Raw genomic sequence first — 12,057 nt, 5'->3', positions numbered from 1 at the left:
TGCTTAGTAGTTACCAGCTTCTCTTACAGTGCTTCTTACCCTAAGCCTTTGGGTAGATATGCCAAATGCCATCTGATTATATCTTCCTAGGAGAAGTACTCTGCTTACCGTGAGGGAGGTCTGGTGAGAAGGTCTTTCTGATCTGCATTCTGTGCCAGCTCCCCTTGCAGTTGTCTGGTTCCCAGCTTGGTGAGTTGGTCCATATCTTGCTTGCAAACTTCCCCACGGTGGTTGGACTACGTGATCTGAAAGGTCCCTTCCAACCTAGTAAATTCTATGATTCAATGATGCTGAGTTCTGTGTAGTTCACTTTCCATCGCAGATCACAGGCAAATTCTTTTACATGGGTACTGTCGCGCAGAAGGAGTGGCAGTGCTTTTGCTGAGGTGAATGCTGGGCTAATGAAAAATGGTTTTTGGGCCAACTGAAACAGGAGACAGAGCCCTGGGCAGATGTTGATGCAGAACACTGTTTTAACTTATGATGCTGCGTGTGATGGTAGCAAGTGACCAAGGACAGTTGCTAGGTCAGAAGAATGATTGTGGATGTTTTTGGTAGTATTTGTGTAAAGATGGAAGAAGGGTGATTCTCATCTAAGTAAGCAAGTCAGTTGTATTAAAATACAAACTGGAGTGTTGCTTTAGCATAATACTTACACAGTATTAATAGATTTCTGGTCCGAATTCAAACCTGGCCAGTGCTTTAACAGGTTTCCCTTATTCCAGCCACTCATTTAAACAAGAATGTAAGGTCAAACCCTGGTTTGATCTCCTTTGGAGTTGCACATTTTGAGTGTATATGTATACTTTTAGCCAGAGGGAAGCATTACGATGATCTAATCTGACCTCTTACATAAACCGGGCCACATGTGTTTGAATCTTACAGGTGGACTCAATAACTTGTGATGAAACTAAAGAATACCTCTAGAAGACATGAGGTTTCAATCTTGATTTGAGGTCTTTTAGTGGTGCCAAATACATTGCGTTTTTTAGTCATGTTTAAGAATGGAAGAACTCTTAAAAAATAATCTTAATTTCAACATGAAGCTAATAGAGCTTGAGATCACTTGTTAGGCCTTTCATCAAAGATCTTGTATGTGCCTGTAGATGGTGTTCTCTAGAATCAAACAGACTGACCTCAGCAGTGCCAGGCAGTGAGGCAGCCTTGCCGCAGCTCCGGTTCTCTACTTGGAGAAGGGCTGCTCTCCAGCATCTTACCTGCTCGGTGTCAGGAGTTCTTAAAGGTGATGTGGTAGAGGGGGACATCTTTACCTCCATCAACTTTCTCCTTCGCACTCGAGCTCTTAACTTGAATAAGTTAAACCATGAGGAAGAAGCAATATGAGAGATGTTTGTGGTTTTTCTCTTTGGTTAGCACTTGCTGTTGTCCCCATAAACTTTCTGGAATATTGTAGCAATTCCCAAATATTCGTGGATCCCCATCACCTTTCCACTGTATCCAAATGGTGGCCACTAAAGTGATCTTTATCATAAAGGTGAGAAGTTTGGACATTTCATATTTGCCACTAGGTTAATACTATATTGGCATTAATTCTGATTTTCCTACTGCCCTTTTTCTCTCTTGCCCACCCAGGTTGTTGTTCTTCTTTACTAGGTGTAGCACGCTCACTACTTTATTAGTTCTTTTGTATCTTTTGATACGATATACCATCTGACAACCTGTTCCTTCTGCCTTGTGTATGACAAATACATTAATGGAGTTGATTTGAAATGTAATATAATTTTCTTTGATTCACAGTGGATTCTGTTTTCTTGCATTGTTATGCAGTTATATTTTTCTGGGAAGAGTCTGTTTGCATTTGTTGTTGAGGGCAGAAGTGAGACAAAACGCAGGTCAGTGTAAATTGAGCGTAAGTCAACAAGGAGAAAAGAGCTTCGCTGGAGAAAATGGGCTGAAATTAAGATCAAGGCGCAAGGGAGTCTAAGGATATGAACAGCTCCAGGGTGCAAATCAACCGTGCGTTACTGTCCCTCCCTTACAGAGCTTTCCCTTTCTCTGGGCACCCTCTGTCTCCCCTTTTCTGAACGTCATTGCAAATGGGAGGGATTTGGCATTTTTAAACACATTTCTTATATTGCCTGTGCTGGCTTGTTCTTCGTATACATTATAATGCACATGTGCACATAGTACATTGGCTAAACCTTTCGAGTATCTACCTTAGGAATGAAAATCCCTGCTGACATTTTCTGTACATTATCCCAGTCTTTTCTGTAGCATGTCTTGACTTTGTTATAATCCTGCACTTTAGTTTCTGTACTCCCTGTTGTCAACTGTTTTTTTAAAAATAAATGTTTGTTGGAGGGCTTTCTTCACTGAACCTTACTTAATAAAAGTTACTGGGTTTGGGTTTTTTTTGAAGTGTTAGTGTCTATTACAAAGCATCTCTTTGTAAAGAGCAGTAACAAACGTTATTTCCCTCAGATCTGTTTTATCAAATGCCTCCTCAGGCAACTATAGAGATGTCATGCCTACCAGGTCATAGCTGGTTGTATCTCAGGCTGGTTTTTGTCTTTTTGGAGAGAAGGTACAGTAAAATGGAGAAGTCTTTCCAATAACAGAACACATCACCAAAGCCCAGTTATATATGAGTCAGTAAATATCACCTGCGTTGACTGAAGGAGAAGCAGCTTGTCTCTGTGGGTCGCTTTTCATCAGGCATGCTACCTGTTGGCTTGCAGTCTTGTTGGCATTGGGTTACTTAACCCACCTTCAACCGCTAACATAACTGGGAACAATTTTCAGCAATAAATTTTGACCTTTTCCAAGAGGGGAATCTGCTAGTAACACCTGTCATCAGGATTCTTGTGTATGTGTGTGCAGCTTCAGCGTTCGCCACAGCTGAGGATGGATGAAAGGCTGAATTAAATACTTCTCTTAGCACTGGTATGGCTGCATTAGCATTGGTCCTCCTGAAGCTGTAACATAATGTAATAGGGGCTCTTTTCCCTAATTGGGATCAAATAGACCTTTCAAAATGGAGATTGGTAGATGACACATGGACAAACCAATTAATGCGGTTTTAACTATCCCTTTCCTCTCCTGTTTCCTGGGAAATGGAAGAATGTGGAAATAGGCTGGGAAATGAGGGAAGCTGTGGTCCCCAGCCACTGCTTGGGCTGCCGGTCTGCAGCACCTCTGTGCATTCATTGACCTGACCAGCTTCAGCCTGTCTTTCAGTGCATGGTTTGAAAGAAACTTGCTGTAAAAAAAAAAAAAAAAAAAAAAAAACCAAACAAAAAACCCACCAAAATCCCCTCATAATCAAAAGGGGGCTGAAAAAATGGCAGCTGGGCTGTGAGGGCATTTTATCTCCCGAGTTTCTCAAGATTGTTAATGTCAGTGAAAGCAAAGGAAAATGAGTGTTTAAGTTCAGCTTACCAGCATGTACCCTTTTCGTTTGTTCTTTTCATCCCTGTTTTCTTTAGGCTTAGATTTCTGGGACAGTATAAAATTTAAACTGTAAAGTAGATGAAGTGTGACACCGTTTTATTTTTAATAGCTATAGGTGTTTGAAGTGTCTTTTATTTGCATATATGGTGGCAAGGTTCTGGACTGCAGCAGTATAGAAATGTTGGGTTTTTTTCTTTCCACAAAGTTCCCAATTGCTCTAGAGTACCAGATTTTTACAACTGGGGTTAAATTAAATCTCCGCTTACTACACAGTGATTACATTTAGGACAGTTTGTACTTCACAAAATATACATTTTTAGATTCGCAGCTTCGCAATTACACTTTGATATTTTTTTTGTTTGCAACTGCCTCCACATGTATTTCTGTGCAGACACAGAATTGGGACTCCAGCTGTGGACTCTTGTCAGTTGAGCCCTAGCATAACTTCAGGTGTGGTTTTCCCCTTTTAAAAAAAAAAAACTTGTAAAATTTTATAAGAAATCTTATTCATACACTTTTCTTAAAATACTCTGGGGTTTTTTTGTTTTTTTTTTTAATTTTTTTTTTTAGATTTTTATACGATCCATTTAAGGTGAGGAAAACTAAAGGTTCTTCATTAAATGTAGGTGTGAGGATATAATGCTGTTGTACAGGCTTACACAGACTCCTACAATTTTCTGCAGTAGTCAAGTGTGTTACTAGAAGTGCACTTGCGCTCACATTCACCTTTACAGTCTATTACTACTCTGGAGAGTCAAGGAAGTAGGTAGTGGTGTTTTATTGATAATGTTTCTGATGTTTAATCAAAAATCATGTTAATGATTTTACATCTTGCCTTTTGGCTGTTTATTCCCCATTGCAGAGATGTTTTCACAAGTTTTTTTGAAAATCCAGGTTTGCTTGCAAAGTAATTTTTTTTTTATTAGAAATAGATTGATGTAATGAATTGACTTACCAGTTGATGGTTATTGTTTGGGCAAGGAAGATTTTATCAAAGTGTCCTGAAGAAAGAAAGGGAAACTTTCTGGCAGGTACAGACTGAGGGGATGAATCCACTTACTTTTAAAAGCAGCAAATGGATGTCATGGTATGTCATCAAGGAAAATACTGATAAGCTTACTCCATAGTGATTACAGAATATTTTTTAATTCAGTATTTTGCGAAAAAAAAAAATCTAATTACTTTCGGTTTGTGGTCATAAATGTAACTCAGATTTTAGTTAGAAAAGCCTAGTTGTCTGATCTGCAGAAAAATCTAGATACTGTGCTTTCTGAATTTACCTCATCAAAAAGGTCTACGCTGTAAGTTTAAATAGTTTAAAATGTTAGAAGTAGGAGGTAGAAGTACCAATGAACCAAATAATTACATTGGAATTCAGTCTTTTAGGGAGTTGCTTTCTGGGACAAGTTTGTAAGTCTGAGTATTTTATTCTTGCCATCTATCAGTTGGGGGCTGCATATGGTACTCTGAAATCCTTAGATGAAAGATAGTGGAAGTACGAAAATCTATATGGTAAAGATGGTAGGATGCCGAATCCCAGCAGAGAGGTATGTTGAAAAGATTTGATACTTGAATGTCTTGTTAATGTCTGCTTGTTTAAGAATTGCAGGGTTGCAGAGGGGAAGCAGTTACAACAAAAATGTTGAATAACTTAGTGTAAATGTGAAATGAGTAAAATAAGCATGGCCAGCTAAAGCAGTACCTGACTTCTCTAAGGTGAACATCTATTTTCATCACTCGTTCTGTTGTTTAATTCTTCCTTTTAAATGACACTTTGACATCTTTTGTATAAATTATGCATATTAATGTAATTGTATTTACTTGTAGGTGGCTTTAACCAAGAGAGCTGATCCAGCTGAGTTGAAAACAATATTTTTGAAGGTATGTATAAAGTAAATATTTTACTCTTTTTGCTTAAATTTTTCATATCTTTTGCTCCTTTATTGCAGCGTATAACTCTTGATAGTTTTTCTAACCATTAATCATTCACTGTATTATTACCATGTTAGACTTAAATACCATTATCAGAATTGAACAATGCTCACCAAGAAGTCAGATACATTCCTGAGTGATTATTGTATTGACTCAGGAGAAGTATTACTATCTTAGAAAAAAACCGCATTGTTCGTAGAATGTGGTGGGAGTTTCAATATTGTTCCTACACATGGTAAAATGTTCGCGTAGACACCTTGCTGTTAGACCATTTGGTAAATTTTCTTCTCCCATCCTTGCTTCCTTCCTTCCTTCCCCCAAGGTTACCTCTGCTTCTGTAATTTGTAGAAGTGTTGGGAAGATAACCTGGTGAAGTGGTCGCTGTATTTGTAATTTAACTAAAATTCCTTTTGTGTTGGCTTGCTACAGAAGTATGCAAGTAAAGAAATGACTCGTGTACTTGCTTGTATATTTGAGAGAAGTGTGCTTTAGTGTTTTGCTGTAAATTGGCTTTCTTTGACCCATTTCCTAAATTTAAATAACTATTCCTAACTTTCCTAAGATTTATTAGTACAGTGCCTGTATTAGTTTGGTAGTCTGGTATGAAAAATGAGTACAGAAATTGGTGGGTCTATAGAATATATATGAGGTAGGTGCCACAGTGCTACAGGGAGCTGTTATATCTGAATTATTTTTATGAAGGTGTTGAGTGCCTAACAGAGCTCATTGGTTTCCAAGTTCCTCCCTCCACCTTCCCTCTCTCCAGCATCATGCCCCACTCTCCGTGCACTTCTTTGCATGTTTTCCATTGTCCCTTGTGAGCTATTATTAACAATGTGTGTAGGTGTCACTATGTATATTGCCAGTATTTATAGTTTTATCATATACTGTCAGTATTTATAGCTCTGAAATCAGATTTTCAGTTGAGAAAGCCAGGATTTAACTTATTAAGTCCTGGAACTTGTATTTGTCAGGAGAGCAAAAAAAAACCTCTTGAAAAAGAATTGGATAATGTGATTTTCAGAGGTAAATGCTTGAAGAGCAAGGCAGTGGAAAAGGCAGACAGGGAGTAGACTGCTGACCCAAGAAGATGGTAGCATGGAGGAAGGGAATAAGTAGAGAGAAGCCTGGTCCCTTCTGCAATATGAGGTGGCACCCAGTTGTGTGTGGCGGGGGGGTTGGTTGGTTGATTTGCTGAGAATAGTGTGACAATTGTTTCCTACCTGCCTGTGGGTATTCACCTGTCTTGCATTTCTGAAGATTGTAGCTCCCTCAGCTTTCAGTTGTAGTGGATTGAAAAGGTTGTGGTTGAGCACACTAAATACCATCTCCAACTCCTTTTTCTTCCTTCCCTGCTTCCCCTTCCACTGAAGAGAGGGATCTCAGTGGAGTGGCGAAACATGAGCTAAACATTTTGTACAGTGTAATACAGAAATTGTCGTGCTGCTTACTACTGAGAAGGAAAAAGGATGAGTGAGTACGGTACATCGTTTTGTGCTCTACAGATAAGTGATGTCCAGAGAGTTAATTAAGCTGCTTCAGACGATTGTAAGTGATAAGGCCAGCACAGTTGCTTCTGCACATTGTAGTATCTTTATTTATAAAATAACTTGTCAGCCATTCTTTCTACTTCAATTAAGAATTAAAAAATATGATTGCCAGGTAGGAATAGTACCCATTGTGTAGAAATAAATACAAAGCTATCAGTTTAAATACAAATGATTACAGTCAACTTTTGGCATATTTAATACATCAAACCTCCAATAAAATGTTTGCAAATCTTATTTAAAATGGGGTTGAACTGGTTAATACTTGACTATCTAAAATGTATGTAAATAAGTTACCAAAAAGCCATTAAGTACTATTGTATAATATCAAATTCTCTGTGGGTATAATTGCCAAGGTGGGGAAAAATACAATTGTAAAGAACCATTTTTTAAACGTCTCTCCTCCAAAACCAATAGATGTTTTTCTCTTTTTGTTATGATAATTTCCAAGAGTAACTCTACTTTTTCTAAGTCTTCTACCATAACCCCTAAGAGATTAGATTTTAGTCAAAGTGATCAAGCTGACATTTTCCAAGGTCATTTTCTATATGTAGTATAGAGTACGTGATTGGATTTCAAATACACTTGAGTAAATCACAATGACAAGAAACAGGGGGACACTGAAACCTTGTGCTGTTTTCTGTTATTGAGTGCCCTGGCAGGGGGTTAGCCTGGATGAAAAAAATGAAATGTAGAAGCATAGGCTGTCTGACTTATTTGATTTGTTTCTCAATAGCAGCTGTGTTAAAAGTTTCTGAGTCTGGGATTCTGAAAGATTCTGTCTCCCTGCAAATGATTACATTGAAATCAATTGATCTGCTAGTTCTTATAAAAGTATACAGTTCAAAATTCCATGCAGTGTATCAGCTAGAAAGCTTGCGTTACAAACAGTGCCTATTGAAACAGGAATCCTTAAATGCTAACCAATATATAGATGCCAAAGCAAGTTATGTTTTGTTTGGGCTCGCTTCTGTGAAGCCTTGTTTCTTAAAGATATTGCTGTACCTGAAGACTGTATTTATATAGCACTAGAAGAAAATAATCTACTTACTGTTACACTTTGGCATCCCTCTGAGAGTTATATGCCTACAGCAGGTATAACGGTACTCTGCAGGCATCAGTGTGGCTCTATGAAATGAAGCTTGGGAGTTTCCTTCCCGTAGCAGAGCCGTAGCAATGTAAAACAAAACATGTTTCTTGGAAGTATGCGACAAAATAGGCATCTAATTTATTTATTACTTTAATGTGGATAATGCTCTGTGGGGAGCTGCAACAATGGTTTATCCATCCTACCTTGCCTTCAAACAAAAAAAGAAATTAATAGTTGCTTTACTGTTCTCAGCGCACATTTGTTATCCCAAGGCAGACCTGTTTCCCTTAAAGCTAACACATGGTTCTGCAAATGATGCCTGAGATTTTTCCTCTTGATTATTGTCCTTAGCCTTTTTCTTTCCTTAAAAAACATTTTTAGGGTTGATTTCAAATTTACCCTTGTACAGAAAATGAGGGTTTTAAACTTTGAGGGATTACTGAGGAATCAGGGTAAGGGTGGTAACAAAGGCAATTTTGTTTATTTATGTATTATCTTCAAAATATACATGCTATGTAACATGTTACTGGAGGCTTCCCGTGAGAGCAAATACACTTGTCAATAGCTGTTTTCTGGAGCAGTACACCAGTAACTATGGTACAAAGTGGGAGTAATGTAAGCCAGCAGTGTTTGGTAAGGTGTAGGACTTCTTTTCTTGTTTCTACAGTGTGCTGAACTGTCGAAAGTTCTTGTTTTCTGTTACATTTTTCTGCAAATGCTATTCTCTGGCCTCCTTTCAGCAGTTCAACCAAGGAGGAGTATCTGTAGGTCCTCCTTTACTTGGGGACCAGCCGTGGCTGAAGGTTATGCGGTGGAGTTCCATCAAAACAGCACCGCCAGGTGGACACTTTTGAGGGATCGTTTCCTCCACTAGCACTGCAGTGTCATTTCGTGGGTATAAACCTGCCTTCTCATCCCAAAGCAGAATGGTTACACAAAGGAATCATTCCACATAAATAAGATATGCTGGAGTATTGCGTTGCTGTCAGGTTTTCAGTGGGCCTGGGATGCCACATACACGTTTGCAAATGCGCGTGTGCTTCTTGTTCTACTTAAATAAACATTCAGTACATTTCTAGGCTACTATGGAGAAATTGTTGATATGATAAACAAAAAAAATGATATATCTGCCACTTTTCTGGCTGGAAAGCCAAGCCTTCATCTGCTTGAGTACTCCTCGATTCCCGTTTCTTGTTTGGGTGTAAACTGTAGGTTCTTAAGAGCAGAACTCTCATCTGCTGTAACATAAACCTGCTCCTGATTAGAACCTATGGGTGGTGGTAATAAATGCCTGGAGAAGGATGTATTTGAGGCACTAAATATTGTATTCATTTAACAGTATGCAAGTGTGGAGAAGAATGGTGAATTCTTCATGTCTCCTAATGACTTTGTCACACGGTACCTGAAGATAATTGGAGATGGTTTGCCTAATGCAAGCACTGTACAGCTTCTTGCAGGTGTGGTGGATCAGACAAAAGATGGGTAAGTGGTTTTTTGTGTTTTCTTTTTTTTTTTTTTCTTTTTCTGTTCATTTAAAAAATACAGAACCGTTCTTCCAAAACAGTCTGATCCCTGAAGGGTGGTGGGGTTTTGTTTTGGTTTGTTTTTTACTTTTTTTTTTTTTGCCTTCTGATACAGAAAGGAATAGAGTATCTTTTAAGTGGAAAGAGTAGAAACAATGTTTTGGGCTGCATGTTCCATTTAGCTGAGCAAACCATTTTCTGTCTACTATGTATTTTTAATTCATTGAACCTTTCATGTTTGTTGGCTGGCTCCCCTAACTCCTGCTTTTCTTTCCTTCCATGAGTCGTCCTGTCTCTGTTTACTTTATGGATCTGTCATAAACACATTCAAATAGAAATCCGAAATAAGTTTAGATGGTGTAGGAAGAGGTCGTAGAAAGAAGTGCCCTGGCCTTGTTTTGACATAGCACTGTTAAAGGTTTTTGCCACTGTTTTTTTCCCTTAAGAGGGAGGAGGAGCAACTAAGGTATTTAGGGAGCCACTTTGCAGTCTTGGGAAGACAGCAGTGAAGTTGGTCCACATGGTTTGCATTTGAAAGGCTGACTTTGCCAATAGCCAAGATTAGCTACCCCTCCATCTTCCTCCCCCCTTCTTTAATGAAATCCTAGCTTTTGCTTTTGGTACTTGCCCAGGCAAGCTGTCTCTTCACCCATATGAATGCATTTTTTGAACCCTGCCTTTAAAGTATCTTTAGAGAAACTTTAGAATAATTAGCTATGGACTTAAAGTCTGTAGTTGTGGCATTTTTAGAAACCAGAAAACTTCAGGCATGACTCATATCAGTGGTTGCAGAGAGTAAAATGTGAGATAAATAAAGCATGACTAGAGAATGCAGGCTTCCTAGGGAACAGATGCATGCCTAACTGAGAACTTTTGCTATCCTTTCTGTGCTCTCTTTTCTGCTCAGCCAGCCTCATGTATCTGGCAGCTGGGTACCTTAAACCTTGCAGATGAGTTAATGAGATGATTGTTACTCTGGTAAAAGAATTGTGTAAAAGGCTATATTGGTAACACTGGCATGATGGCAGCAAGAAAGTCGTGGCTTCAGATAGCTTTTGACTGAGAACGTTAAATATTTCTCAGATTTCATCCCTCGGTTTGATGCCGGCAAAATGGCATTTTCCAAATTGCATGGCTTCAAATCCATTTTGTAATAAGAAGATTGAGAATGTAATCCATACCTTGTGATTTGAATCTCCCTTACAAGCAGAAGCTGGTTTCAGGAAGAGCAAAATGTAAAACAGTAGCCTATGTGACCTTGTTGACAAGTTGGGATTTCATAACTTGGCGTGATCTTGTAGGAGTTCTGTGGTGTAGTATTGAGGCTTCTAATTGCTGCTTTCTGCCATGGGTAGGGACTGTTTCTGCAGTCCAGACTGTGCAGTGACAGGGGATTGCGTGTTCCTAAAATATCTTTGGAGAGTCTTCTCTGGTATTCAGGCTATCTTCTTGATTAGCTGCTATATTAATATGTGAAAGAATGGAGGAAGTTCAGAAAGTGATTAGCATTCACCTCTCTCTGACCTGGCATTGTAGCATTTTTTTCGCCACATGGCCAGGTGCTTGTACCTTGTTCTAGCGGTCTATAAAGTAATTTTCAGAGTGATTGTCTGAAGCAAGGGTCAATTGCTTTTTGGTTCCTGGAATGAAATCTCCGAGGGATAGCAATAGGACCTACTGGTCTTCTCCTATTGAATTCTTGCCAACTTGGCAGTCCAGAACTCCTAGTTTTAAAGTGAAGTACAAAACTGCTTTTGTTAGTGTTTATTTTTAATAGGTTGGTCAGTGTTTAGAGACTGACGTGTTTAAGATCATGAGAGTCTGTTCAATAGTTTAGCTTTGTTTCTAGTATAAAATAAAAGGTAGCTTGCAAGAGCAATGACAAGTTGATTTTCTTATACTGTTAGTGGCTTAAAGTAATGTGTTTCTGAAAATACCGCTAGAAATATTTCTAGAAGCGTTTATCCACTCTATTGGATCCCTGTTTTGCTCTGATAAGCCTCTGTTCTTCATGGCTGTCTTCATTAAAAGGGTCTGAACCCAGAATCACCAGGGTTGTTCCTAGCACTTTTAAAAATGCTTTTTAATTCCTTCTGATTTTGGTGAGAAGTTAGGTGTAGGTACCAAGCATAATCAGTGAGAAATACTAAAATGGGTAAATCACATGGGTGAAAGGCAGACAGCACAAGAGCCTCTGACTCATAAACAGAGCACATAAATGGGCAAAGAGCTGCTTACCCCAGAGCTGAAGAAGTTCTGAGTGTGAAGTGTAAAGAACAGTAGCTCTTATGTACGATCTCACTGTGGTTGCTGTGGACAAAATCTCTCGTGTAGCTCTAGCGTAATTCCTGCATTACCAGAGGTTAAGGATTTGAGGGTGCCTAGAGGAGCTGCTGTTGGTGTGACAAAGGTACAAGACCTCTTAAGGCAGACTCTGTCGTTCAATGAATATCTGTTGCCATGGGAGCAAGTTTTGCCTCCATCTTAAGTCAGGCCATAGGGTTATTTGGAGGTAGGCTTTTCTTCTGTCCTCTTATGGAGGCATCTTTTTAAG

At 38.8% G+C, this 12,057-nt stretch overlaps 1 protein-coding gene across 4 annotated transcripts in view; it reads left to right on the top strand.

Moving 5' to 3' along the window:
• The window catches only part of SLC25A13 (solute carrier family 25 member 13), a 103,589-nt gene that overhangs the window by 19,075 nt on the left and 72,457 nt on the right, over positions 1-12,057 (top strand). For all 4 annotated transcript variants that reach the window (XM_074574727.1, XM_074574726.1, XM_074574725.1 and 1 more), the window contains 2 exons: positions 5,239-5,292; positions 9,320-9,462. In XM_074574727.1, coding sequence (XP_074430828.1) covers positions 5,239-5,292; positions 9,320-9,462 — 197 coding nt within the window. The remainder of the gene's footprint in view (positions 1-5,238; positions 5,293-9,319; positions 9,463-12,057) is intronic.

Source organism: Larus michahellis, chromosome 2 (genome assembly GCF_964199755.1).
Source record: "Larus michahellis chromosome 2, bLarMic1.1, whole genome shotgun sequence".
NCBI lineage: Eukaryota > Metazoa > Chordata > Aves > Charadriiformes > Laridae > Larus > Larus michahellis.
This window is presented reverse-complemented; position numbering and strand designations above follow the sequence as displayed.